The following is a 27352-nucleotide window of genomic DNA, read 5'->3' as shown; positions in this document are numbered from 1 at the left end:
TTATACCTTATATGATCGATTCCATACCCTGTGGGGAGTAAATCTACACCTTCCTTATGCACAGCATCAATCAATTGATCATCCCTCGTGCAATCAATCATCCATCCTTCGTAATTACCTAACAGTCACTGATTCTCACTTTTTTGTCTACGTTTCACTGGTCTATTAGTAGGAGACCAGCCTGTAGGTCCTTAGACCAATCTCTGGGAACAAAGGTTTGAAAGTGTTTTTGTGTTCCCTGATGAATACCGAACAATTTTTACTTTGGCTGCCCCCTTGAAAATCCCAGGCATTTTGTGAGGGGTCAACAAAGGTCAAACAGGGGTAGAAATTCAAATATATTCCAATCGTGCCAATATGCATATCAAATTATTTGTCTAGTCATGAGGATTTTAAAAATGTATAGTTTGCTATACCTCCGACCTTAAATGAGGGCGCTATGGTATAAAACGTTGAAAGGTCAACACACTTTTGACTGGTGGTCAAATTCACCAACACAGTTTACCTAATCAAATTGCATATCAAATTTTTCGTCTGGTCATGAGGATTCCGAAAATGTTTAGTTTGTTATACCTCCGACCTTAAATGAGGGCGCTATGGTAAAAAAAAAGGTCAATGCACTTTAGAAATTCACCAACACGGTTAACATCGTCCGATTCTAATGATTTTAGTTTCTAATAATATGTTTTCTGACATAACAAATTCAACTAAGCAACTTTTAAAGTTTAAAGTGCTTACCTTGACCATGTACATTCAAAATGGCTGCCGTTTCGGTGACAAACATTTAACAACTTCTTATCCATAGGTTTGGGGGAAATTTCAAGGTTATGGCAACCACTTTTGATTTTAAAAGTTGCTTAGTTGAATTTGTATTGTTCTAGAACGCCATACTGTTGACATGAGCACCGTCCTTTTCCTGACGCTGAAAAAACCAAAACAAATGAAAGTAAGCAAAGAATACAAAGAAATCATCACGGGTGTCATGAAATATTTAGACAAAACAACTATTTAAAAAAGTTAGAGATAATACTGTCATGAGATTTCAACAACAACAAATATTCATGCCAAAAGCAGAAGTAAACGAATGAATTGAATACGTCCTCCACTGAAAAAAAGAGTAATTTTTATAACAATTGTAATGATTAGTTTGCAAGTAATAAACACTTTTTTCTTTCATTTTGTAAGCATTTTACCTTTTATCAACTACAAACACACACAATATGATGCATGATACAAACGTACATTGAATGTTGGTTTAGTTCAAGAATAATTTTGAAATTCTAGCTTGGAGTGGCAATTTCTTCTATTTTTCCTTTCTTTTTCTTCTCTATTGAATGTGAAATACAAATTGCATTGCCAGGGAAATGCTAATTCTCCATCTGAATCTTCTTCATTTGATTTAATTTCCTTTGCAGAGATAAAGTTCCTGCAATTAAAACATCTAGACAACTCTCGACTAATCTTTAACAGGTTCAGGGTCCTTCTATTACTGCCTCTTCCTGTGTGGAACGTTTTTTTTTTACCATCTGTCTTAAGTGATCGAAGTATAACTATTTTGAATTCATACATTACGGGCGATTTTAACATTGATAATATTGAAGAAGAAAAATCTTCTGTAACTAATTTTGTAGATTTTATTTTGGCTGCTCGTTTCTACCCTCTGATTTTTTTTTCCTTGAAATAAAAGAGTGTAAACACAGGATGGATATATTTGCCTTCTGAAAAATGAAAAATGACAAGATCACACAAATTAAGTGATTTAAGCATTACTGTGTCATTTATGTTCTTTGATAATACTCTTTTCATATGTCACAGTTTTCATTATTGACCCCTGAGCTGATTAACACAACTTTGGATAATTTATTAGTCAAATAATTATTGTGAAAGGTTGTATGGTTCTTGAAAATTAAAAAAAAATACATACATATACTTTAGAAAAAGTACAAGAAATTCAAAATTTCCTATCGTCAGAAATGTGTAGGTTTATTATTTCTGATTTGCTTATTTGAAGGAAACCTGTTGTCTCACTTCTCCATTTCAGTAAAATTTACATGCACATGTATATTGTGATGACAAGAGTTTGTAGCATTGTAACACCAATACGCCAATATCTAAATGAAAGTTACCCTTCCATGCAAAAAGGTAAATATATGTGCATGTATATTCTGTTCAAATACAGTTGATTGACAGTCATATCTTTGTCGGCGACCTACGGAGATGTCATGAAGGGGATAATACGTTTCACAAAGCCATGACAGACATGATATCGATATATCGCGATACTAGTAGTCCAGAATCTAGCCTATTTAATTTTGATCTCCCCCACACAGCCTATTTAATTTTGATCTCCACCACACCAACCCTACCTCTCCCTACTTACTTGCTACCAGCCGATGATGGCGTGATCATTAAATTAGGAAGCCCGGTCCTCAGGCTGGGCTAGTGAGCATAATTATGAGTTTGTTGATAACGCCATCTTCGACGGATTGAATCAAATGTGTAGGGAAATTATAAAGGACCGTGCAGATTCTGGTAGCATATATTGGCACCAAGATTAGTGGCGATATGAATATTCATTATTCCCTACGTCACAGACGTGCGGCGTGCGTACTCTGTCTATGGATCTGTCTTATACACAGGTACATGTACTGTACTAGTACAAGAGTACGTTCGTAAGCATTAGTACATACATTGCTCCGGAATGAAGAGAATCATTATAAAGGACGAATTACTCCGTGAAGCCAAGTACAAGCAGGGAATTGAAATAGCAAACGTTCCTCGGAGCGGCTATACAATCCCTAATCTAGCTAGTTTTGTAATGACAGTTTATAGGAAAATGGACATTTAGTAGGCCTACTGTTTAGTTGTTCAATAAAATCACTCAGTTTGATTTGATTCGAGATATATCTCATCAATAAAACAGTATAAAGGCGGTAGGAGTGCAAACGAACCCTAAACTTGGTGCCAACACCGTTAAACAATGCTCCAAATTTAGGAATACATGCCCTATGAAAGATCCGGGGTTGGATTATCTGGGAGAACGGAAGATTGATATTGTTACGTTGTTCCATAACATCACTCAGTTTGATTTGATTCGAGATATATCTCATTAATGAAAGAGTATAAAAGCTGAATGAGTCTCGAACGAACCATCGCCACTAATCTTGGTGCCAACATCGTTAAACTATGCTCCATATTTAGTACTACCTTTTTGTGCCCTATAGGCAAAAGACCCAGGGTTGGATTCTTTAGGAGAATGGAAGATTGATATTGTTAAATTGTTCCATAACATCTCTCAGTTTGATTTGATTCGAGATATATCTCATTAATAAAACAGTATAAAGGCTGTATGAGTCTCGAACGAACCATCGCCACTAATCTTGGTGCCAACACCGTTAATCTATGCTCCTAATTTAGTAATACATTTTGTGTGCCCTATAATGACCCGGGGTTGGATTATTTAGGAGAACAGAAGATTGATATTGTTAAGTTGTTCCATAACAGAGGAAGAAGAAGATAAGAAAAGAAGGGGAATATCAGTTACTATTTTTTCCGCCAACAAGTTGTGGATCCGGGGGGGGGGGAAGGCCCTTGCCTCTTCCCCCCCCCCTCCCCCACCGCCAAAAAAGAAGGGGGAAAAGGGGAAGGGAAAGAGGAGAGCTAAAAGGGAACAAAAAAGAGGAAGCGGGGGGGGGGGGGGGTAAGAGGACACTTTTTTTTTGGTCTCGAAATTTGAAAATTTGACATTTTGTTCCGTAGGGGGGGGGGGTTGAGGTCACCTTTTTTAGGACAGCCATTGGCATAATTAAAAAAATAATTAAAAAGGGGAGGGGGGTTGCTCCAAGATACACACATAACAAAAATCCGAACAGGGGGAGGTTCAACCCCAAATCCCCCCCCCCCTTCGTACGCGCCTGCTCTTTTGATTACAGTTTTCGACTCTTAATCCTCGTTTGTTTTCAGTCCCCCCCCCCCCCCTCCCGCGCGAAGCGCGGAAGCTTGTACATTTCATTAAATCATTAGAGAAAGAAGACGATTCGTTGTACCGTTCTCGACTCTTAATCCTCGTCTGAATTCAGTTCCCCCCCCCTCCTATCCGCGCGCGCGAAGCGCGGAAGCTTTTACGTTTCATTAAATCTTTAGAGAAAGAAGACGATTTGTTGTACCGTTCCCGACTCTTAATCCATACCTCCTGCGCCAAGCGCGGAAGCTTTGACATTTAATTCAATAATTAGAGAAACAAGACGATTCGTTTTACCGTTCTCGAAATTAATCCTTGTCTGAATACAGTTTTTCCCCTCCCGCGCGAAGCGCGGAAGCTTTTAAGTTTCATTAAATCATTAGAGAAACAAGACGATTCGTTGTACCGTTTTCGACTCTTAATCCTTGTCTGAATTTTGAAAATGATTTTTGTCTGCTCCTTTTTCTTCATACGTCCTCTTCCTCTCTCTATTTTGGTTTGTTTTTTTGGAGGGGGGGCCGCCCACACTGCCCCCTGGCTACGTGCCTGCGGTCAGATGAACATCTTTTGATACCTTGTCCGCCCCTGGAAACTCATGGGTTGAAGGCAAATTACGGTCAGATAAGTATTCAGGGGCCCGCCTCAGGGCCCCTGGTGGGGTCGAGGGTGCGGAAACCCCTGAATCTCAGGGGTTTCAGGCATTTGATTACGGTCAGATGAACATATTTTTATACCTTATTTGTGTGAACTGGCAGGACACTGATTTGCGTGAGGTCCAGCGAGCGGAGCCACAAGAAGCTCAGGGGTTTTAGGCATTACATTACCGTCAGATTAGCATCCAGTAGGGTCTAGGGGGCAGAGCCCTCGGAAGCTCGGGGGTTTAGGCATTTGATTACGGTCAGATGAACATATTTTTATACTTTATTTGTGACACTGGCAGGACACTGATTGGCGTGAGGTCCAGCGGGCAGAGCCCCCAGAAGATCAAGGGTTTAGGCACTAAATTGTGGTCAGATGAGTATCAAGGGGCCTGCCCAAGGGCCCTTGGTTGGGTCCCGGGGACAGAGCCCCTGGAAGCGCAGGGGTTTTAGGCGTCTAATTACGGTCAGATGAGCAATTTTTTTTATACCTTATTTTGTTGTGACACTGGTAGTTAACTATTCTTTCTTTCTTGCTCTCTTTCTTTCTATTTCTCTTAAAAATGCTTTTCCAAAAGAAAAATTTGGGGGGGGGGGAGCTGGAGGCTCCCGATCCCCGCCGTTCAGCGGGCCCTGACATGTAGGCATCTCAAGAAGCATATTTCTTGCCTGGCTGTTAATTTACAAACGCATACAAAAGTATAATTTACTAAAGAATGAGGACAAATCTCGGAAAATTATGTCATTTCAGCATTATTTGTAAACCACCGTTATGGAATTAGAAATAAACCACGTTTAAATTTTATTTCCCCCGAGCCCCCTCCCCGATCAATACGCCAGTTCCCCCCCCCCCGATCTACTCTTTGTTGGCGGAAAATCGCAACTGATCTCCCCTACCTTTCTTATTTCTCTTTTTTCTTTCCCTTTCTCTCTTCTTTCCCTTTCCATTCCCTTCCTTCTCTCTCTGTAAGATTTGATGGGGGGGGGGGGGGGCGAGGGGGAGGTAAGGTCATTTCGGCCCCCACCCTTCTCCACATGTTGTTGGCGGGAATAACTGCAAATGATCTATTTCCCCTTCTTTTCAGCTTTTTTCGTTCCCTTTTAGCTCTCCTTTTTTCCTTTTCCTTCTTTCTCTCTTTTTTTTAGCGGGGCAGGGGAGGCAAGGGCATTTTGCCCCATCCCCGCCCCGATCCACAACTTGTTGGCGGAAAAATTGCAACTGATACCCCCTTCTTTCTATTTCCTTCCTTCTCTCTTATTTTGTTTATGGGGGGGGGGGGAGAAGGGGGAGGCGAGGCTCTTTCGCCCCCCCGATCACTTCTTCCCCCTTTTCTTTTCTTCTTCCTCTTCTTTCTTTCCCTTTCTCTCCTCTTTCCCTTCTTTTCCTTTTCTCTTTCTCTTTCTTTTTTTGTCCTCCTTTTTTTTCCCCTTTTTTTCCCCCCTTTTTTTTCCCTTTTTTTTTTTCCTCCTTTTTTTCCCCTTCTTTTTTGTTTCCCTTCTTTTTTTTCCTTCTTTTTTCCCCAGGGGAGGGCGCCCGGGCCCCCCGGCCCCCCCCCCTGGATCCGCCACTGCGGCCAGGCACTAGTGTAGGAAAACTTCAAATGTTAATCAGTTATATGATAAAATAACTTGTCTGTGGCCTCACGAAAAAGTATATATTTAGTCAGGCCTAAATTGAGTTGCAAAACAATTATTGTGTTTAACACAATAAAAGGAAAAAACATATTTGATGACATTCGCAATATCACAATTGCCGATACAATTGGATTACTCGTTTTTGTTCTTTTTCAAAACTTACTTGCTGAGCCCCATGAAACTCAGGGATTTGAGTCATTTTTATAACGGTCAGATAAGCATTCAGGGGCACACCTTAAGCCCCCGGAGGCTCAAGGGTTTAAGGCATTAAATTACGGTCAAATGAGCATATTTTTATACCTTATTTGTGACACTGGCCGGGTCACTAATTGCGTGGGGTCCAGGGGGCGGAGCCCCCGGAAGCTCAAGGATTTTAGGCGTTTAATTGCGGTCAGACAAGCGCGTAGCTAGGATTTTATTTTAGGGGGGGGGGGGGTCGGAGCACGTGCGAATCACTTACAGAACGCATTCCCGGGGGGGGGGGATGCAGGGAGGGGCGAGTTTCCCCTCCCCCATACGCGAAGCGCGGAAGCTTTGACGTTTCATTAAATCATTAAAGAAAGAAGACGATTTGTGTACCGTTCTGGACTCTTAATCCTTGTCTGAATTTCAAAATTGTTCTTTGTCTGCTCCTTTTTCTTCCTATGACCTCTTCCCTTTTCTCCTCTTTTTTCTTGGGGGGGGGGGACCTTATTGTGACACTGGCAGATCACCAATTGTCGTGGAGTTCAGGGGGCGAGGCCCCGGAAGCTCAAGGGTTTTAGGCATTAAATTAAATGAGAATCAAGGGGCCCGCCTTAAGGCCCTTGGTTGGGTCTAGGGGCAGAGCCCTCGGAAGCTCAGGGGTTTAAGGTGTTTAATTACGGTCAGATAAGCATTCAGGGGCCCGCCTTAGGGCCCTTGGTTTGGTTCAGGGGCAGAGCCCCCGGAGGCTCAGGGGTTTTAGGCGTTTTATTACGGTCAGGTTAGCAATGTTTGATACCTTATTATTTTGTGACATTTGCAGGACACTATTTGGCTTGGGGTACAGGGGGCAAAGCCCCAAGAATTCCAGGGGTTTTAGGCATTAAATTACCGTCAGATGAGCATCTAAGGGCCGACCTTTGGGCCCTAGGTGGAATCCAGAGGGGAGAGACCCCGAAAGTTCGGGGGGGGGGTAGGCATTTAATCACGGTCAGATGAGCATATTTTGATACCTCATTTTTTCTGTGACACTGGCAGTTCACTTTTCTTTATTTCTTGCTCTCTTTAATATACTTTTTCAAAAAAGAGGGGGAGGGCGAGGGAGCTCGAGGCTCCCGATCCCGACCGTTCCGCGGGCCCCGACATGTAGGCATCTCAATTAGCATATTTCTTGCCTGACTGTAAATTTCGGAATATGTCATTTCCCAACAAACGCATAAAAAAGTATAATTTAATAAAAAGTGAGGAACAATCTCGGAAAATGATGTCATTTTAGCAACATTTGTAAGTCACCGTTATGGAATTAGAAATAACCCCCCCCCCCCGAACCACAACTTATTGGCAGGAAAACTGATATCCTCCTTCTTTTCTTTTCTTCTTCCTCTTTTATTTCCCTTCCCTTTATCTCCTCTTTTCCCTTTTTCCCTTCCCTTTCCTTCCTTCGCTCATATTTTTTTTGATGGGGGGGGGGCGGGGAGGCAACAGCCTGGAAGGCAAGGCCATTTCGGTCCCCCCAATCTCCTTCTTCCCCCTTTTCTTGTCTTCTTCCTCTTCTTTCTTTCCCTTTCTCTCCTCTTTCCCTGTCCTTCTTTTCCTTTTCTCTCTCTCTCTCTCTTTATTTTTGCGGGGGGGCGCTGACCCCCTGGAACCGCGCCTGTGTTATAGAACAACTTTACAATATAGGAATCTTCCGTTCTCCTAAATATTCCAACCCCGGGTCTTTGCAGACACATAAAACGTATTACTAAATTTGGAGCATGGTTTAATGGTGTTGGCACCAAGTTTAATGGTGTACAGGTATGTTAGTTTGAGACTATAGCTTTTATATATATATATTTTATTAATGAGATATATCTCTAATTAAATCGAACTGAGTGATGTTATGGAACAATTTTACAATATCAATCATCCATTCTCCTACACAATCCAGCCCCGGGTCTTTATAGGGCATACAAAATGTATTACTCAATTTTGAGCATAGATTAACGGTGTTGGCACCAAGTTTAGTGGCGATGCTTCGTTCGAGACTCATACAGCCTTTAAACTGTTTTATTAATGAGGTAGATCTCGAATCAAATCGCACTGAGTTATGTTATGGAACAACTAAACAATATCAATCTTCCGTTCTCCTAAATAATCCAACCCCGGGTCATTATAGGGCACACAAAATGTATTACTAAATTTGGAGCATAGATTAACGGTGTTGGCACCAAGATTAGTGGCGATGGTTCGTTCGAGACTCATACAGCCTTTATACTGTTTCATTTATGAGATATATCTCGAATCAAATCAAACTGAGAGATGTTATGAAATATCAATCTTCTGTTCTCCTAAATAATCCAACCCCGGGTCATTATAGGGCACACAAAATGTATTACTAAATTTGGAGCATAGATTAACGGTGTTGGCACCAAGATTAGTGGCGATGGTTCGTTCGAGACTCATACAGCCTTTATACTGTTTCATTTATGAGATATATCTCGAATCAAATCAAACTGAGAGATGTTATGAAATATCAATCTTCTGTACTCCTAAATAATCCAACCCCGGGTCATTATAGGGCACACAAAATGTATTACTAAATTTGGAGCATAGATTAACGGTGTTGGCACCAAGATTAGTGGCGATGGTTCGTTCGAGACTCATACAGCCTTTATACTGTTTTATTAATGAGATATATCTCGAATCAACTCAAACTGAGAGATGTTATGGAACAACTTAACAATATCAATCTTCCGTTCTCCTAAATAATCCAACCCCGGGTCTTATAGGGCACACAAAATGTAGTACTAAATTTGGAGCATAGTTTAACGATGTTGGCACCAAGATTAGTGGCGATCGTTCTTGGAGACTCATACAGCCTTTATACTGTTTCATTAATGAGATATATCTCGAATCAAATCAAACTGAATGATAATATGGAACAATTTAACAATATCAATCTTCCATTCTCCTAAAGAATCCAACCCTGGGTCTTTAGCCTATAGGGCACAAAAAAGGTAGTACTAAATGTTTAACGGTGTTGGCACCAAGATTAGTGGCGATGGTTCGTTCGAGACTCATATACAGCCTTTATACTGTTTTACTAATGAGATATATCTCGAATCAAATCAAACTGAATGATAATATGGAACAATTTAACAATAGCAATCTTCCATTCTCCTAAAGAATCCAACCCTGGGTCTTTTGCCTATAGAGCACAAAAAGGTAGTACTAAATTTGGAGCATAGTTTAACGATGTTGGCACCAAGATTAGTGGCGATGGTTCGTTCGAGACTCGTTCAGCTTTTATACTCTTTCATTAATGAGATATATCTCGAATCAAATCAAACTGAGTGATGTTATGGAACAACGTAACAATATCAATCTTCCGTTCTCCCAGATAATCCAACCCCGGATCTTTCATAGGGCATGTATTCCTAAATTTGGAGCATTGTTTAACGGTGTTGGCACCAAGTTTAGGGTTCGTTTGCACTCCTACCGCCTTTATACTGTTTTATTAATGAGATATATCTCGAATCAAATCAAACTGAGTGATTTTATTGAACAACTAAACAGTAGGCCTACTAAATGTCCATTTTCCTATAAACTGTCATTACAAAACTAGCTAGATTAGGGATTTTATAGCCGCTCCGAGGAACGTTTCCTATTTCAATTCCCTGCTTGTACTTGGCTTCACGGAGTAATTCGTCCTTTATAATGATTCTCTTCATTCCGGAGCAATGTATGTACTAATGCTTACGAACGTACTCTTGTACTTGTACAGTACATGTACCTGTGTATAAGACAGATCCATAGACAGAGTACGCACGCCGCACGTCTGTGACGTAGGGAATAATGAATATTCATATCGCCACTAATCTTGGTGCCAATATATGCTACCGCAGATTCTGGACTACGATACTAGCAGCTCAAGAACATAGTCTTTGTCACGACCCATTTGATTTATCACGAATAATCCAAAACAAGTTTTGGGGCTAGAATTGTTCAAATAGAAATATATACATATAAATATCCTAAAATAAATAATAAATAGTGTCATTATTAAATGTAGATCATCAAACGATTTGCATATTTCTGTAAAGATTCTTAAATTGAAGAAAAACCGGTGAATGTTTTTTTTTCTCGACAATCCAATCAAAAGGTAGTTGAAGAATACCGTAATGTGATAGTTTATCAATATGTAATTTTGTTGTTTATTGTGACGAGAAATTTTAGGCAAAATACCTTTTCTCAGCCAGTTTTTATTCTAGAGTCTCATAAATACTCGTTATATAATTGATTTGATATTGAAAATATAATTTGGAAGAAATTATTAGAGAGGGGACAATAATGCACATAGGCCCCAAAGGTATGATGGTATCCTAATAAAAGAATCGACTATGGACAACGGTGTGTAAAATTCTTATCTCTTTTATTGATAGTTATAGTTTAATGATTTCAACATTTCTGTATAATTTGTAATATCACAAATTTACATTTTCATTTCATCTCCCTGTTTCTCTGATCTGACATAACACTATCTCTATCTTATCGCGTGCTCTCTCTCGGCGTGTCTTTTCTCTCCCTTTCGCTCACTATATTCTCTCTTTTTCCTTTCCAATACCATATTCACTCTCTCACTTCTACCTCCTACCCCTTGGGATCGTCCCCCTCTCTCTTCTCCCCAATCATATGTCATTTTCAGGAGCTTTTCTCGCTAACCATCACCGTCACATCCAAGTTATCGCAACAATTAGGCATACAAATGATGTTGTACTTTCTATCTATTTTCTTTTGTTTTTTCAATTCCAAGTTTCTTTAGTGATAGATAATCGCTCTTCTTCAAGAAACCACTTCCCCTTTTATCGGGCAGCCGTTCATATATGGGTAATTTTAATAATTCAAGGTTTATTCTCATTTAGCATTTCATGTTATATCACTATCTTGTTTTTTATCATTCCATTCTGTATTTCTATGTTTTAAATGTGTTTATGAAGAGTATTTAATAAACTTTGAATTTGAATTGATCAATAATATTGTAAGCTTTGTTTAATAGAAATGATATGAATAAAAAAATAATACATTGCTGTTATCAATTAAAAAGGGTACTTTAATTGGTTTGCTTACCATAATTATGGTTTGAATGCCAGAAGAAAATGTGACTTAAATTTAAAAACTTCTAAGAAACGTCCACAATATATCTTGTAAGCATATCCATAAGCCTACACGTACATGGCTAATTCGGTTTCAACCACACCCCCTCCCCAAAGATGAATATAAATAGATAGCCAATGAAATATGACCAATAAGGCAATGATGAGGTCACCTATCGAATATTATTGGAACTAAAATGACAGACATGTGAAGAGCATAAACATCGTAGTAGATCAATGCTAATTAAGGGATTCATGCTTCATACAGAATGAGCATCCCAGAGAATTACGTACCGAACTCGTCTATATTTTTCTCATTATGATATTGAAACTAATCGTACATTTCGCGGCCCATGGAATAGCAACAAACTGACTTGTGATGGCGCTTTACAGCAATTAAAAAAGATATGACGGGTTCGGAGGAGTGACAACTCACTGTCGCGGAAGTTGTCGTTCATCTTGGCAAAGACGGTTTCGTGAAACACTTAGCTGACAAGGATTTTTTTTCTAAGGAAGCTCAACAAATTTAACGTTGACAGGACGATCTTGCATCTTTTCTATCAGTATATCATTCAAAGTGTTCTTCTATTCAATCTCATTTGTTTTTATGAAAATCTCACACAAGCAGACAAAACTAAACTGGAACGTCCTAGGAAAATTGCTCAACGTCTTATCGGTGTTGAATTGCCACCCCTATCAGTTTTGTTTGAAGATCGCTTATTGACTAAAATAACTTCTGTTATGACAGACTCATTAACTTGTCGCTGGCTTTCCGTGTAATAGTTTTTTTTTGCACGTGGATGGGTGATGACCAGACATTCCGGGTTTATGAAATATTTCGACCATTTAGTCCGTGTCCCGTATCGAACCACCCCGAGACGGCACTTTGTCCCGTATTTTGAAATCATAATTCTTTAATCTGACAAAAGTGCATGATCAGGCAGAAAAGTTTTTAAACGTGTGAATAAATAAATACATAAACAAATTAGTTAAGGTTATCCCCATCCCATTTTAGACATATATGCCCCCGATTCTATGCATCAAAACCTTATCAAATATGTTGCTGAAGATGATAGCTGATCTGTTTATGTTATAAGCCACTACAAAAGGAATCGTCGATAGAAAACTCTCTGGGCTTCTATATTTCGTCAAAAATTTAGGGTTAGGTCAAAATATTGACGGTGGAGCAGTTGGTGATAGAGCACGTTTTATACAACTGATATTTCACAAGTCTTGTGTTCTTCGAGCAAATATTACTTATCTATATCTTCATGACCTATTACATATATATATATGGATAACAATATTTCTGAGTTTAAAAATATTCCAAAATTAAATATCATATCAGGAGCATCTTGAAAATGGACAGGTGCCATTGCTTGATGGATGGTTTTGATGATAGAAGGTTAGTGTGTTAAAGTTCACTGGTTAATGCACGTAGGCCATGGTGACGATATTATTAATGTTGAAATAAGGAACTTTTTTAGGCCCTGACTTCACATGACAGGGCAACATTTTCATGCTAGTAGCAAATTCATGAGCTAAGCGGACGAAAAAAAACACACACTTTGTTATGGTAAAAATGTCATTTCACCAACATAATAATGTAGGTTAAATATACTCTTGCCAACAAAGTTGTGACAATATGGTGAATTCTTGATAGAAACTGATATTTTCTCATAAATCTATTGATCCAACTAAAGAGTCATATATATTGATCAACTGATCAATAAAATTCAGAGAACTTAAGATAGAAATGTTATCTATCAAAAAAGACCATACTGTCATAATCATTACACGAACTCACGATTACGAGTGCCCAGTTTCTAAAACGTGGCGGGCAAACAAAAAAGTAAAACTGTTTTGACTTTTCTGGCTGATCATGCACTTTTTTAGATTATATAATCATGATTTTTTAAGTACGGGATGAATGGCGACCTGGGTGGTTCGATACAGGACCCTGGGATAAATGGTCGAACTATTACACGAAAGAGCGTTAACCCTAACCAGCAAACAGCGACATCTGTCTGTTCTCAAGATATCACAAAAATAATTTCTGTAATATAATTGTCCTATCACCAAAATGAGATAAATGAAGAAAACACCATCCAATTTTATTTACTCAAACGTCAAGTAATTGCGTCAGTCCATCCATCATTGTTTTGACATTGTACAAATAAATGATTCAGAATCTTGACGAGAAATGCTGGAAGCTCTGAAACACTGGATTTACATAATCGGAGGCTCAGAGGCATAATTGTACATTTTATAAGGGGATGGGTAACTCAGAATATTTTCTATATTTGCACTTAAATACAGTTGCTCGTTTTACACCCGCATTTTTTAAATGTAAATATGATCAATATTCATTGCTATCCCAAAGTGACTGTAGATAATGTAAAGAAATTGGAATGATTACACACAATGAGAGCTCACAAAATTATTATAAGGCAAACTTTAACGCATACTTTATATCTAATACCGTTATTTATTGATGTTTATTTTAAGTAACAACAGTATGATTCGATTCGTTTGAATCTCCATTTTTAATACAGCAGTCATCCTGGATATGTTTTGCAATGCAAGCAAACCAACTAAGCCAACTTTAGTAAACTTTTAACAGCTGACGAGAATATACTAACATATCTAACATAGTTTTTCTTTTTTCAATATTCAGAAGTTTTGATTATCAATTTACAGAGAAGCAATTGGCTTTAAGACTACCAAAATCCGTTAATTTGACAAAATAATAAAACACTATTTTCACAAACGTAAGAATTGACTTAATAAAAGTTTGAACAAATTCTAATCAGCTTGTTTTCATGAAAGGAGGGAGGTACCCGAATTCAAACCTTCCTCTACGCCCCTAAAAAAAGAGAGATAACAAATCATTTATACTCTTATAAGATTAAAAGAACTTACAATAGAAAGAAAAGTTTTTGCTTGTGTTGCATTTTTATCACGTGTTTTTCTCACCTTTGCCCAGCTCGTTGTATCACGCGATCCTCGGGAAAGCTCCATCTGTTGCTCTAAAAAGACTTAAATACAGCTCATCATGCCTAGCCAATCACCAGATCTGATCAGTGCTCTTCTAGATCATCACTCTGCAGACCAACCGAAGCTTTCTTCCAGATCATCACTCGTTCGAGGCCAAGAATCTGGTAAGTTGTTCATATTCACGGGCCAAAATATGTATTCTGATCCTTCCAAACTAAGGCTAGACATTCAAATACCATCAAATAATATCGCAGACATTTTCATAAATTTCCCGTCTTTGTTCCAATTTGTTTAAAACCATTTCTCCATCGGGCATTCATTATTTCGTGTGTCTTTTCATTTTCAGTCATGATGCGTTGTCTCATTTCTCTTCTCTTGGTGGCTGTTGCCACTGCCGAACTCGCCCCTCTGTTAAAGAACTCTGAGCCCATCCAAGGAAAGTACATCATCAAGCTGAATGTAAGTATTAAGTTATTCTAACATCAACACCGGTATCCTGATACCGAGACTAGAAGAAACTTTAGTTTTGTATAATAGCAATAGGTTTCGTGGTCAACATCACGACTTAGACATTACAAAGCGAAGGAGACTTCTCTTACTATGTCACTGCTCATCAAGTGTTACCTGATGATAATGAGTCAATTGTTCCAAGCTTGGCTGAACTGAAGGATTTTGTCTTACGTTATTAGAACGAGAACAATTAAAAAACATTTTTTTTTACATAAATTAATAAATTCTTCGACCAATAATTACTATGGAATATTTGTTGGCAAGTAACAAAGCCCGTTTTCTTTCGTTCGATATTCTTCACCTTAATCAAGAACTGGATTTATAATAGCAATATTTCGCTCGGGATAGTTACCCCCTTAATTGCTCTAACGTATTGTGCATTTAAATATGCCAAGCTAAAAATGGAAAGGCATGTGTCCTTCATTGTTCCACGAGGCGAGTTGGCTCAGTCGGTAAAGTATCTGCCTGTCGAACCGAAGGTCGTAGGTTCGAATCCAACCCAAGTAGATGATTAAAGCCTGCGTTCCCCTATATTATAGACGCAAGCTATATATATTGTGGAAACCTTCCAGTCCCTCGAATAGGACGTAAATGGAGGCCTCGTGTAGTGGAGATTCAACATCATTGCACATATAAAGCCAAATGCTTACCTCAAAACTATTCCCTTTAAAGTATTTTTTGCTGTGTTTTTTCCAGATAGCAATTTAATGAAGGCACTGAGCTTGAAACAAACCTAAGTGAAGTAGGAATAGGTAACGCTTTAACAAATTGCTTTACTGTATAACATGTAATCAACTACTATTGCAGGAAGAATTCGACGTTGATGAGATGGCCGCTACCGTTCGTCTCTCCGGGGGTAAAGTTGGTTCCATTATCAAAGACGCCCTATATGGATTCACTGCAGAGCTTGAAGATGATATCCTCGATATTGTAAGTAATTATCTTAGGTCACCTTCCTAGTTTTAGGTTTCACTTTATTTTCTCTTATGGGCTTCTGCAGCAAGGAGAGAGAAAGAGAGAGAGAGGGATTGAGACACGGGTTTTAATGAAATTCTTCTATTCCTGGAATGAGAAGAGAACGCCTAATTGAAGATCCTTCTTTGTAATGTTAGGATTCGAGCATTAATGCTTTTTCCAATAAAATTTAAACTGAGTTGAGAGACATTTTTTTGTTCTCAATGTACTTCATGCAAAAAGGGGCCGAGCTTCTCGGATTTTTATTCCCTTTAATTTGCTGTGGCAAGCGCATGTCCGATAGATATATCTTTTGCTAACTCTCAAACATATTGCTCCGGTTGTCTCATTTTTGCCAGCACAAACGTAGCTAGTTCGCGTATATAGCAGACGGCAATCTGCGGATGAGACGACATTTGATAGTGATTTTGAATGTGAGATTGCTTTGCTAAATATAAAATACAAGAACCTTTTCCATATCTTTAAACTATCATTGATATCTGATAATTAAACAATTAAAAAGTAGGGGAGTTTGATGTGGTGCACAATTGCACCCCTCTGTTAATAAACTCGGACATAATAAACACATCGGAACTGATCTATGATAATTCATGCTTCTTATCCTTCGTGTGATTGAATAACCTTACAAAGTCCAAAGTTCGACTTGTTGTACATGTGTTGTATTGGCAATGGTGAGCTTGCGACCTATTTTTATCAAATTACGGTGGGTGAACTTTCAAAAGTCAATGGGACATGAGGGTTCGAATGAAAGAGCTAGTGATAACGTACGTCGGGGTGGATGTGCTTTTCGTTTGAACAAAAAATAATGAATTTTTAGCGTTTTTGTTTGTAATAGTCCCTAGGCTAACGTACATGTTAGGCTGCTGGACTCTGACGATAGGGGGCTTTCTCAAATGAGACTAAACGGAGCTATATGTACTCAATACATAAATGTTGTTGGCTGCTGCCTCGAAAATTTTACTTTAACAAAATGTATTTAGAGGGGGCTAAATGTAAATTTGCTTTTGGGCTGAAAGCATTTCATTAGGCAGGATTGCCTCAAATGGACGAACATACTCATAAAATCTACATTTGTCACACTTATTTTATTCCTTGAAATGCTAGAGCGCCATATGGCAGCTTTGCTTAAGCCAGGGTAATAATCGGGAGCGCCAGGAGGGTCAAATCTGACGGACATGAGGGCTATACAAGAACCCATTATTATTTTTATTAAAGACATTCATTGGCAGCACCCCTTGAAGGACAAACGTTTCATTGTGTAGTTAAGGAAATTGTATTATACCAGAGTTGTGGGCAAGCTGTTGCAAACGTTAAAATGAACACAGATATAACATTTCACACATGTTTTTTTAAAATTATTTTGCAGGCGTTTCTGTTCAATTTTTAAACACAGACGTGAAATTATACGAATTGTTTAGAATGCAGTTTCATTGGTTATAATTCCAACCTTGCGTGACAAAATGCTCATTATTAATCGGAAACCCCTATTAACTAAATTTGTCAATCTTACTAATAATTTTCATGTGAAAAGATTCTCCTTTCACGTGTCCCTGTGAATTTGACCTCACAATATTCGAATATATTTTTCCGTTTTCATTTTAAAATAAATGCAATATCTATTAACGCCGGCAGCAGCCCTTTTCAAACGAATATATAGCGATATTATCAAATGTATGTATGATATGCATTCTTCACCCAGGTCCGCAGACTTCCCGCCGTTGAGTATGTTGAACAAGATGGTGTCTACCGTTCTCAAGTCACATGGGGCCTGGATCGTGTCGACCAACGAAGTCTCCCACTTGACAACAGATATTCATCACATAACGGTAAGAGACAGCACTATCCTTTACAGCATCAGTAATATAAAAGAGTCATTAAAGGAATATTTCAGACATACAAATTTTTTAAAATTTCAGAGGTACGACATAACAAACGATTAATAAAGATACTGACGGTCTCGACCGTTTAGATGGCATCACTACTTGATTTTAATAATACAAATAATAATAGCTAGTTCTTATTTAGCGCTTTCCAGGACCAAAGGTCCTTTCAAAGCGCTTTACAGATATATATATATATATATATGTATACTATTACCTCGGTCATCGGATTCAGGCTTACCCGCACACTATGTATGCACATTCTCCACTCCCTAGGGAGCATTCCAACCAGGCGTCACTTCTACAAGCGCACACTTTTGCGTGTGTTCGTGCGTGCGTGTGTGTGGGTGGGTGGGTGTGTGTGTATGTTTGGAATAGTAAATTACCGGAAGAACTTAGTTTTCATGGCAATTACATATTCTTTAAAAAGAACTTTTGGGTTGCTATTATTATTTTTATTTTTATTAAAAATGATGGATGATGATGATGACGATTATGATAATTGTTCATATCTTTTGCAGGAGCTGGGAGTGGGAAAACTGTTTATGTAATCGACACAGGCGTTAGGGCGACCCACAATGACTTCAGTGGTCGTGCGCAGCAAGTGGCAAACTATGCTGGTGGGAATAACGTAAGTAACATGTGTATATATATATATCTTTTTTTCCCCCTTTGGTTTAGATTATTCAACATTTTTAGGTAGAAAAAAAAACACGTTCAATTTGTTTGTGCAGTATGTATATCGTATGTAACATGAGTAACATGTGTATATATTTTAGATTTTCTTCCTTTAGTGTAGATATTTTAACGTTTTACGTAGAAGAAAAATGAATTTCAATTTGTGTGTGCAGTATGGTGGTACAATCTTCTACTCTTAACATTGGGATTCTGCAAGCGAAACAGGTTTTTTTATCACTAATGCTAGATTAAAAACTGACTTTATACTTATCAATATGCAATAATTGGCTGTGAGAGAATGGGTTGTAGCCTTACTAATGTTATATTTGCCTATGAAAGTGGGATATGAAACAAATAGACCTGAAAATAATTGAATTGCTTTGCACAACAGGAAGATTGCAACGGACATGGAACTCACTGCGCTGGAACGGTCGGCTCCAATACCTACGGTGTTGCCAAATCAGTCCAAATCAGGGGAGTCAAGGTTCTGAACTGTTTCGGTTCTGGAAGTACCAGTGGTATCGTCAATGGTAAAAACACACCCCAATATTGTCAGCAAAATGTGATTTAACATTTAGTAACGATATTTCGATTCCGGAACCTCTGATAATACTTCGAAAATATAAGATATATTTTTGTACTACCTAGATTTATTTATCTATATATTTCTGACATTCTTACAGGGTCACACATTTTCACCCAAAGTGTTAGTCTTCCACGAGGCTCTGTTTGGTAACAACAAAATCCCATAACAATCATGAATACATGCTCACAACAGTAACAACACGAAACGAAGATGGAAATAGGTTTATTCATTTATGCATACGAATGTGGACTTTTAAAAACAGAATATTGTTACATATTTGTAATATCGTTTTTCATGTACAGATAATCTTAAATTAGGTGAAATATAATGGTTACTTTTTAGACACTTTATGTTTTTAGAAAATATCATCGTATAGTTTCGGGAGCTCATAATCATAGTAGAAAGACGATCCCGTGTCAACATAAAGCTACACATGAGATACCACAAGGTTTAAATACATATTTACATTGCATATATTGCACAATTGAACTCGTTTTTAATAATAAACGTTAATTGGAATGAATATAGTATTTGAATATAGTAGCTAAATTCTACTAATAATATAATGGGAAATAAAAGTAAGTGTTCAATCATGAGACAGAATATTATCCTCTCAGCATTCTATTATTGGACACATTATATTACAAGACCGTTTGACCAAATCCTTAAAGGTGCTCACAGAACTTGCCATTTTCGATTTCCAATTGATTCCAAATTGTTATAAAAGCTACGAAAAGGGGGCTATGTTTAAAACGTTCTGAGACGTCGACGATAGAGAGATATATATATCATCTCCGTTTTTTTATCCCTCTTAAAATTTGAGAGGACAGATATTTTTCTTTTTCTGATTATTCCTTGATGATAAAAAATTGTTTTAGTCCGCTCCAGATTCATCGGTGAAAGTTTAAAAAAAAATACCAATTAAGGCGGGGCAGGGGTATCTGCCAAATTTACCACAAACAAGTCAAAACATACATATTCCTTTTTTATTGACGTTCGTATAATCTGTTTTTTCCTCCAAATATTGGGTCTAATTCCTTTTCACAGGGATAAATTATGTAATAAATGCTGCAAGGTGGAATTCGAATCTTATTGCCTCCATGTCTCTTGGAGGAGGCGCTTCAACTTCCCTGGACAACGCCGTCAAGAACATGGTCAATGCAGGAGTTCCAACTGCCGTGGCCGCTGGTAATGACAACGCGAATGCTTGCAATTATTCTCCAGCTCGTGAATCCACCGTAAGTTTAACCATTGTATTACGGTTTATTCATGATGGCCCTTACATATCAGGATTATTAAGTTCCTTTGTTCTTTCGCATTATACTTTTTGATATGTGTAAATATTACCTATTATTTTGGGTCTAAAAAGGTATATATTGTTTTCTATACATGTCACTACAAGCAATGTTATGTACTACATATTGTAATGAAACTATTTCAATTGCCTTCAGTCAGTTCCGTTTCAAACGCAAGGACAGAATCCAATATAAAATATTGAATATAAGGTTGGTATAGCAGTTTTTAGTTAAGTTGCCAAAAAGAAAGGAAAAACAGAAAATTACCTCATCGAAAGCTTTGGACATCTTCACCATGTAGCATGTTTCACATGTTTCTATGTAGAGAGAACATTTATGACAACATACATCTAACCGTAAATTATTCAAGCTTTGATGATTTCCGAATATTCTTAGTAGGCTCAATGCTTATTGATGACTGCTATTCTAAGCATCATCATTATCATCTATTTTATTTCATTATTATTACCATAAGTAGCGGTAATGATGGAACTAATACCATCATCATTTATCATCATTACTTTTTACAAACTTCTTTTCAGCTAAGTATTTAAGTAATCTTTAATTATTACTTTGCACAATTATCAACGTCTTGTTACCGAAGTTTGATTTGATTTTTAATTATTCTTTACTTTATTAACTTTTCTTTTTTAATCATTGATCCTATCTAATGAACATTTTTATGTTGTGAATACTTAACAATTATTCCTCGGAATATTATCTTCTATTGTCTAAATAGATTAAATTGAATGGATTTGCATTGAAGGATTACATGTCTTTTGTATTGGTATTAATATTGTCATTAGCGTTATCGTCATCATTAATACTATCAATGTTATTCATATTAATATTACCTTAATAAGTAATGCCATTGCCACCGTCACCATTATTCTCATTGATATTAAGCTAAAATGAAGAAATAAACACTGTAACATTGCAGGCAATCACTGTTGGAGCTACGGACAGTAACGACAGGCGTTCCTCCTTCTCCAACTACGGAAGCTGCCTAGACATCTTTGCTCCTGGTACTTCTATCACCTCCACTTGGCATACTAGTAACAGTGCTACCAACACAATCAGCGGGACCTCCATGGCCTGCCCACACGTTGCTGGTATGCATGGATTTTAAATAGTTTTTTTTTTTAAAACAACTCGACCACATTAATAGGGACACGCTATGTAATGAGATAATTTCACAAGTACATCTGTGATAAATGTTAGTTTTATTATGTTACGTTTTTTTTTTTACTTGACTTGCTCTTGTATGTCCATGTATTCTATATTTTTATTCAATCTATGTTAAAATGCAAGTGCTGTGTCGAAGTTGATTTTCGGACAAATTCGGGAACCCTGCACTTGTCCAGCACATCTCTGGCAACAAATTTTGTCTACACAGGTTCTATGAATTCATACTCGAGAATGTCATTGATCGAGCTAGAGAACGAACTCGTGTGCACCCGGCCTACTAGTACGCTCCGTGACACACATTGTCTATATTTTATGTTTTGTGTCGACGAAGTGGAAACCTATGTTTGCATGACTAAAACGATTTTTCTTTTTGTTTTATTGACTGTCATTTTTTATAGGTGCCCTTGCTTGCTACGGATCCAGTTCAAGTATGCTGTCAAACACTTCCAACAACAAGATTTCTAACGTAGGATTTGGAAGTACTAACAAGCTCCTCTACGTCTAGGTGGGTACAATTCCTATTTCTCTTTTCTCTCTCATTCTCGGCATGTTTTATGAATCTAAAGTATGCTGGTACTTGCATGCAGTTCCAATTAGCCTACGAATCTATTTTATAGGAGGGTAGACCGCATGGATTACACATCATAATTGTAGTCATTGTAATAATAATCGTAATAATCATAATAATAATGATAACAAAAGTGATATTAATAATAATAACAACAATAATAAAACAAGTATACTCCTACGAAAAGTACAACTGCTGCTACAACTAATTATGATAATAAACATAATAATCATGATGATAATAATACTAATACTAATTATAGTAATGATAATAATAGTATTAATCATAATAATGATATTATTACCCACTTGGAAAATTACCCCCTACCCCTGAAAATTACCCCTTATGACAATAACCACCCCCCCCCCAAAAAAAAAAAAAAATGAAATGAAATTCCCCTTGTTGATTAAAGGGAAATCCAACCTGAAAATAAGTTGTCGTAGAACCGAAAATAATTACAACGTTGTTTATTGTAATGCAAATTATATCGAAATATACATGAATAACATAACTACCATATGGAAATATACATACATTATTTAAACACATTATAAAAATTGTTTGATTAGTGAAACGTAGTTTGAACAGTGTTGTTTTAGGCAAATAGTGCAAACAATCATCAAAATGAAATCACACTGTTTTTCAAAAACACCAGTGGTGGCGATCATGTTATCTCTATCAATATGTTTTGTGAATTAGTGATATTTTACTTAGTTAACGATGCTTTTTGATATTTATAAATGTTCTGCTCTCTCTTTGATTTTCAGGTGGTGACGCTGGCCGGGCCCCTAGAACACAGATAAAAAGATATGGAACAGATAACACATAATTACGTTTGATTCATTTTTAAAATTATCATCTACTTTTGATTATTCTTGAAGTGCGTTAATTGGATACTCAATTACCTGCAACAACTTCACATTTTCTTTCGCCTTGCAGATGATACCTCCAAAAGAATGTAACATGCAATTTAATTGTATCAGATAGAAATTATATTCTAAAAATACATGTCTGTGGTGTATTATTGGTATTTTAAAGTCATAAAACACAATATAGAAGTGCCATTCAAATATCGAATTCTTTACCGAATAAAATCTCAATTGAACCCTATTTAACTTGTACAGCTTTACTTTGTAAAACATATGTAGTCTTGCAAAGAGCGATAAAACAGCACATTAGTATTCGGACTGTTTTATCTAATATTTTTTAGCATGAAAGAGAAGTTGTTTCTTGCTAGCTAGCTTCGATTGCTCACAAGAAATCGAAACTGTAAAGCCAACCCCAAGTAAAGAATTTCCCCTGTGATTATGCTACATAAGCTTGACCCTAACCTTGCGGTACTCTTTAAACCAAAGAGGTGTGAGTTTAAACTCAAACCTCCCTGGTTAAACCAAGCCCAGATACATACACAAATGCGTAAGAGAACTTCTATTTAGCACAGATGAGGTATCAACAAACTGATCAACATATTGGTCCGTATTCTCAGATTTCAATCATACCTGTCCCTAGGTATAACCAAAAGTATAACATAACCTTACTTTCAATCTTAAATTTGCAGTTTAAATAAGTTAAAGATTTTATTAGACAGAGGGATAGAGGGCTGAAGAGATAGATAAATGGCAACATTTTAAATCAGGCGAGTGAGAAGGAGAAGTAGTAAACGATAAAGGAAGAAAGAGATAGATGGCAAGACCGTGAGGAGCTGCTGAAGAGAGGAGATAATGAAACATAAGGTAATGGATACATAAGAAGAGAGATAGGGAGATAAAGTGGGGGAGTGAGGAAATGTATGAGTACAAGAAGCTGGATAAAGGAAAAGGTTTCCGAGTGCCGGAGTAGTTTGAGAGCTTGGAAGAGACAGCGAGTTGTTGGAATACAGATTTTAGCTCAATATCGATGGTGAATCACATGTGCGCGCGCGCGCATGTGTGTGTGTGTGTGTGCGTGTGTGTGTGTGTATACGTATATATATATATATATATTCATCTGTATGTATATATAAGTTGGTATATAGAATATATATGTATGTATATATAAGTTGGTATAAAGAATATATGTATGTAAGTAAATATATATCAGGACATCTATATATAACCAGACATCATAACAACTAGTATATTAACCCTAACCCTAACCCTAGATTTAAAACAATATAACTAATTAAAATAATGACTAATAATTAAACATTTTGTTCCTTGAGTTGCCTCTGCCTGCAATCGTTCGTCGAGGGCAGTACTTCTTTTGTTTGTTCAATTGTTAACTAGTCTCGTACAGTGGCATGATACTCATCATACACACACCATATCTCGCGTATGGCTCCATGTACACACGTTCACAGTGTGGCGCAAATACACACATACATTTATATAGTATTGAAATATCGACTGCTTTGAGAGGCCTGGCTGTTTTACATGATCAAGGGAGCGTGTGCGCAACTTGCTGTTTTATAGGCGGGCCTATAAAACAACCAGGCCTCGAATGTTAAAGCAGTCGATATGTCTTTTATATGCCGAATTAAAACAAAAATCTACCAAGAATTCTTACTTTATCCTTTTATTGAGTAAAGATTTGTTAAAACATCACGGGAAATCTGAAGAACTGTCTCTCTATTTTTGCTGGAAAAATGACTGAAAGTTTCAATCATTTGGGAATCGCAGACAAAAAGCACTGTATAGTGTCCGTGCTCGCACAAAGAAATTGTTACACGTAAACCAATGGGGATCTCAGCAAAATTGATTTATCACTTATGAACTATTGACCATTTGTTCGTCTCTAATAAGGGAATATCCAAAATCACGACTGCAATTTCGACCAATCAGATGGCTAGATTTCTAAAGAGAGAAATATAATTTATCTAAATGCGTAGGGCCTCTGTTGGGCGCGGGTATTTTTTTTTCTACCCTACCCGTCATCTCGTAACCATGTTAACGCTCATTTGAAAGGATTTTTTATGATTTTGCCGTGGCGGTTCTGAGGCAGTTTACGGCTTGATATGTGAAAAGGGGTTAGAATATATAGTTGCTCTCTTTAATTCAATATATGTGAGAGAAACTGTGTCAAAGCAATTGGGGAATTGATAATTGATAATTTATCATCGGTTTATCGCTAGGTCGATGAGGTTGTGTTGGACTATTCAATAAGAATGGCCTTCAATACAAACTGCGTCATTGAACAGATCATTGTGATGGAATTAAAACTCTATGTATAGAAATGGCATAAAAACAATGAAAAATTATTCATAATGATCATCTATCGCTAACCAAAATCGAATTCGTCATCATGTATTTCTTGTATCGAATCTGTCTTAAATGATCGAAGTATAAGCGATTTTGACATTAATAATTTTAATAATAATATTGTAAAACAAACACAGCTATTCCTTATCTGATTTCGTCTATTTAATTTTTGGTGCTGGTTTCTACCTTCTGAATAAAAAACCAAACAGACTTTATAGTCGGTGAGCCTCTCTTAGCGATAATGAATACACAAATGTATTTAATAAGGAAACGTTAGCAGGACTTTTCATAACCGAAACATGAGACAATTTCTCCATTTGTAATATTACATGCCACACTGGAACCTTTGTTATTAACAACTGTATTACCCGTTGATATCGCATCATCAATTTCATTTTGTAAATATTTAAACCATTTTTTCGATTTCTTTTTGTAAATATTTGTTCCATTTTTTTTAGATTTCCGTCTATTTTGTCATATTTCGTCATATTTCATTTGAGGGCATTTGCAGAGCAGTCCTTTTCAGGAAACATATCATCTTTAATATTTTTGCAAACTGACATGAAAAGAAACTACAAGAATTATATTTTTTTTAAATCACAATTTACTGCACCTAGGAGAACTCAACATTATCTTTAAAGCTGTATATACTATGTGTAATAACAATGACATATGACCTTAACTTTAACCCGGAGACAAGGACACTTGTCTATACTGAAGATGCTCCTGATTTTATATTAAAATGCTTTCGAAATAACCTAATATGTTACACAGATAGAGCCCCTGATGTATTTGTTCAAGGAAGAATAGATACACGAATCAATATTTTCGAGTTATTGTATTATGAAAGGAACTGTCTAAAATGATTGGGGAAGGTTGATTTCATGGTACATCAGAATAATTGTATTCTTTGTGGTCTTGGTATAATCTATATTCACTTAATCTTTCATAAAGTAATGTACTCATCCTGTGCATAAGCAAATACATGAAGAAATTTTTTTTATACTCATCCCAATTAAGACCTATATGCCCCCGATTCTATATATAAAACCTTGTCAAATATTTTGGCGAAGCTGCTAATTAATCTGTTTATGTTTTGAGAGTCTATGAATTGAATCAGTGATACAACATTGCTCTTGGCTTTATTTCGTCAAAAGTATAGGGCTAGAGTATGGCGTTTTTATTGGCTTTTTCGGTTAGGTTTAGTCTCAGAGTTGGGGTAAGTACAGTGTTTGGTCGAAGTTGAATAAAGTTCCGAATTCGATCAGTTTAGAATATTGACGATGGAGCAGTTGTCGATAGAGCACGTATTATACAACCGATAGTTCACATGTCTTGTCTTCTCTGAGCAAAGATAACATAACCATATCTTCATGACCTATTACATATATTGTGATAACAATATTTCTGAGTTAAATTTATTCCAAAATTAAACATCATATCAGGAGCATCTTGAGAATGGGCAGGTGTGGTTTATATTAGAAGGTTAGTGTGTTCAGGTTCAATGGTTATTGCACGTAGGCCATCATGATGTAGCAAATTAATGAGAGAGCTTTTAAAGCGGACGAGCAAAATCACAAACAAAGTTTTCCAAGTTTTGACAGTATGGTAAATTCTTGATGGATAAAGTTTATTTTTTCTCAGAAATGCATTGTTCCATCTAAAGAGTCATAGAGATTGATTGACTGATCAATTACATTCTGAGGAGATATTTAAAAAAATCTTTCAGAAAAGACCACATTGTCACAGTCGTTACATGAAAAAATGGTAATAAAAATTAATCAAACTTTATCGGCAACTCATAACCTAAAACTACACCGTAAACTCAACTAACAATAATTGTAAAGTTGATTTAGTAAGATATTTTCATAATGTTTATTAATAGAT

At 37.0% G+C, this 27352-nt stretch overlaps 1 protein-coding gene across 1 annotated transcript; it reads left to right on the top strand.

Annotated features, from left to right (window-relative positions):
- The first annotated feature begins 14622 nt into the window (after positions 1–14622).
- Positions 14623–23339, top strand: LOC579680 (aqualysin-1). Its single transcript, XM_779782.5, has 10 exons — positions 14623–14713; positions 14896–15008; positions 15867–15989; positions 17734–17860; positions 18436–18545; positions 18984–19122; positions 20226–20416; positions 21414–21585; positions 22060–22166; positions 22997–23339. Exons 2-9 carry the CDS (start codon positions 14898–14900, stop codon positions 22164–22166), a joined length of 1080 nt encoding a protein of 359 aa, XP_784875.2. The 5' UTR covers positions 14623–14713; positions 14896–14897; the 3' UTR covers positions 22997–23339.
- Positions 23340–27352: the final 4013 nt, after the last annotated feature.

The sequence above is a fragment of the Strongylocentrotus purpuratus genome, unplaced genomic scaffold, assembly GCF_000002235.5.
Source record: "Strongylocentrotus purpuratus isolate Spur 01 unplaced genomic scaffold, Spur_5.0 spur5_scaffold_12, whole genome shotgun sequence".
NCBI classification, from domain to species: domain Eukaryota; kingdom Metazoa; phylum Echinodermata; class Echinoidea; order Camarodonta; family Strongylocentrotidae; genus Strongylocentrotus; species Strongylocentrotus purpuratus.
This window is presented reverse-complemented; position numbering and strand designations above follow the sequence as displayed.

Bases quoted from the DNA above. Each gene is read 5' to 3' on its own strand.
- LOC579680 (XM_779782.5), top strand. From the start codon at position 14,898: ATGATGCGTTGTCTCATTTCTCTTCTCTTGGTGGCTGTTGCCACTGCC. The intron at 15,990-17,733 runs GTAAGTAATTAT...TTCTTCACCCAG, and splicing joins AAGATGATATCCTCGATATT to GTCCGCAGACTTCCCGCCGT. The intron at 19,123-20,225 runs GTAAAAACACAC...TCCTTTTCACAG, and splicing joins TACCAGTGGTATCGTCAATG to GGATAAATTATGTAATAAAT.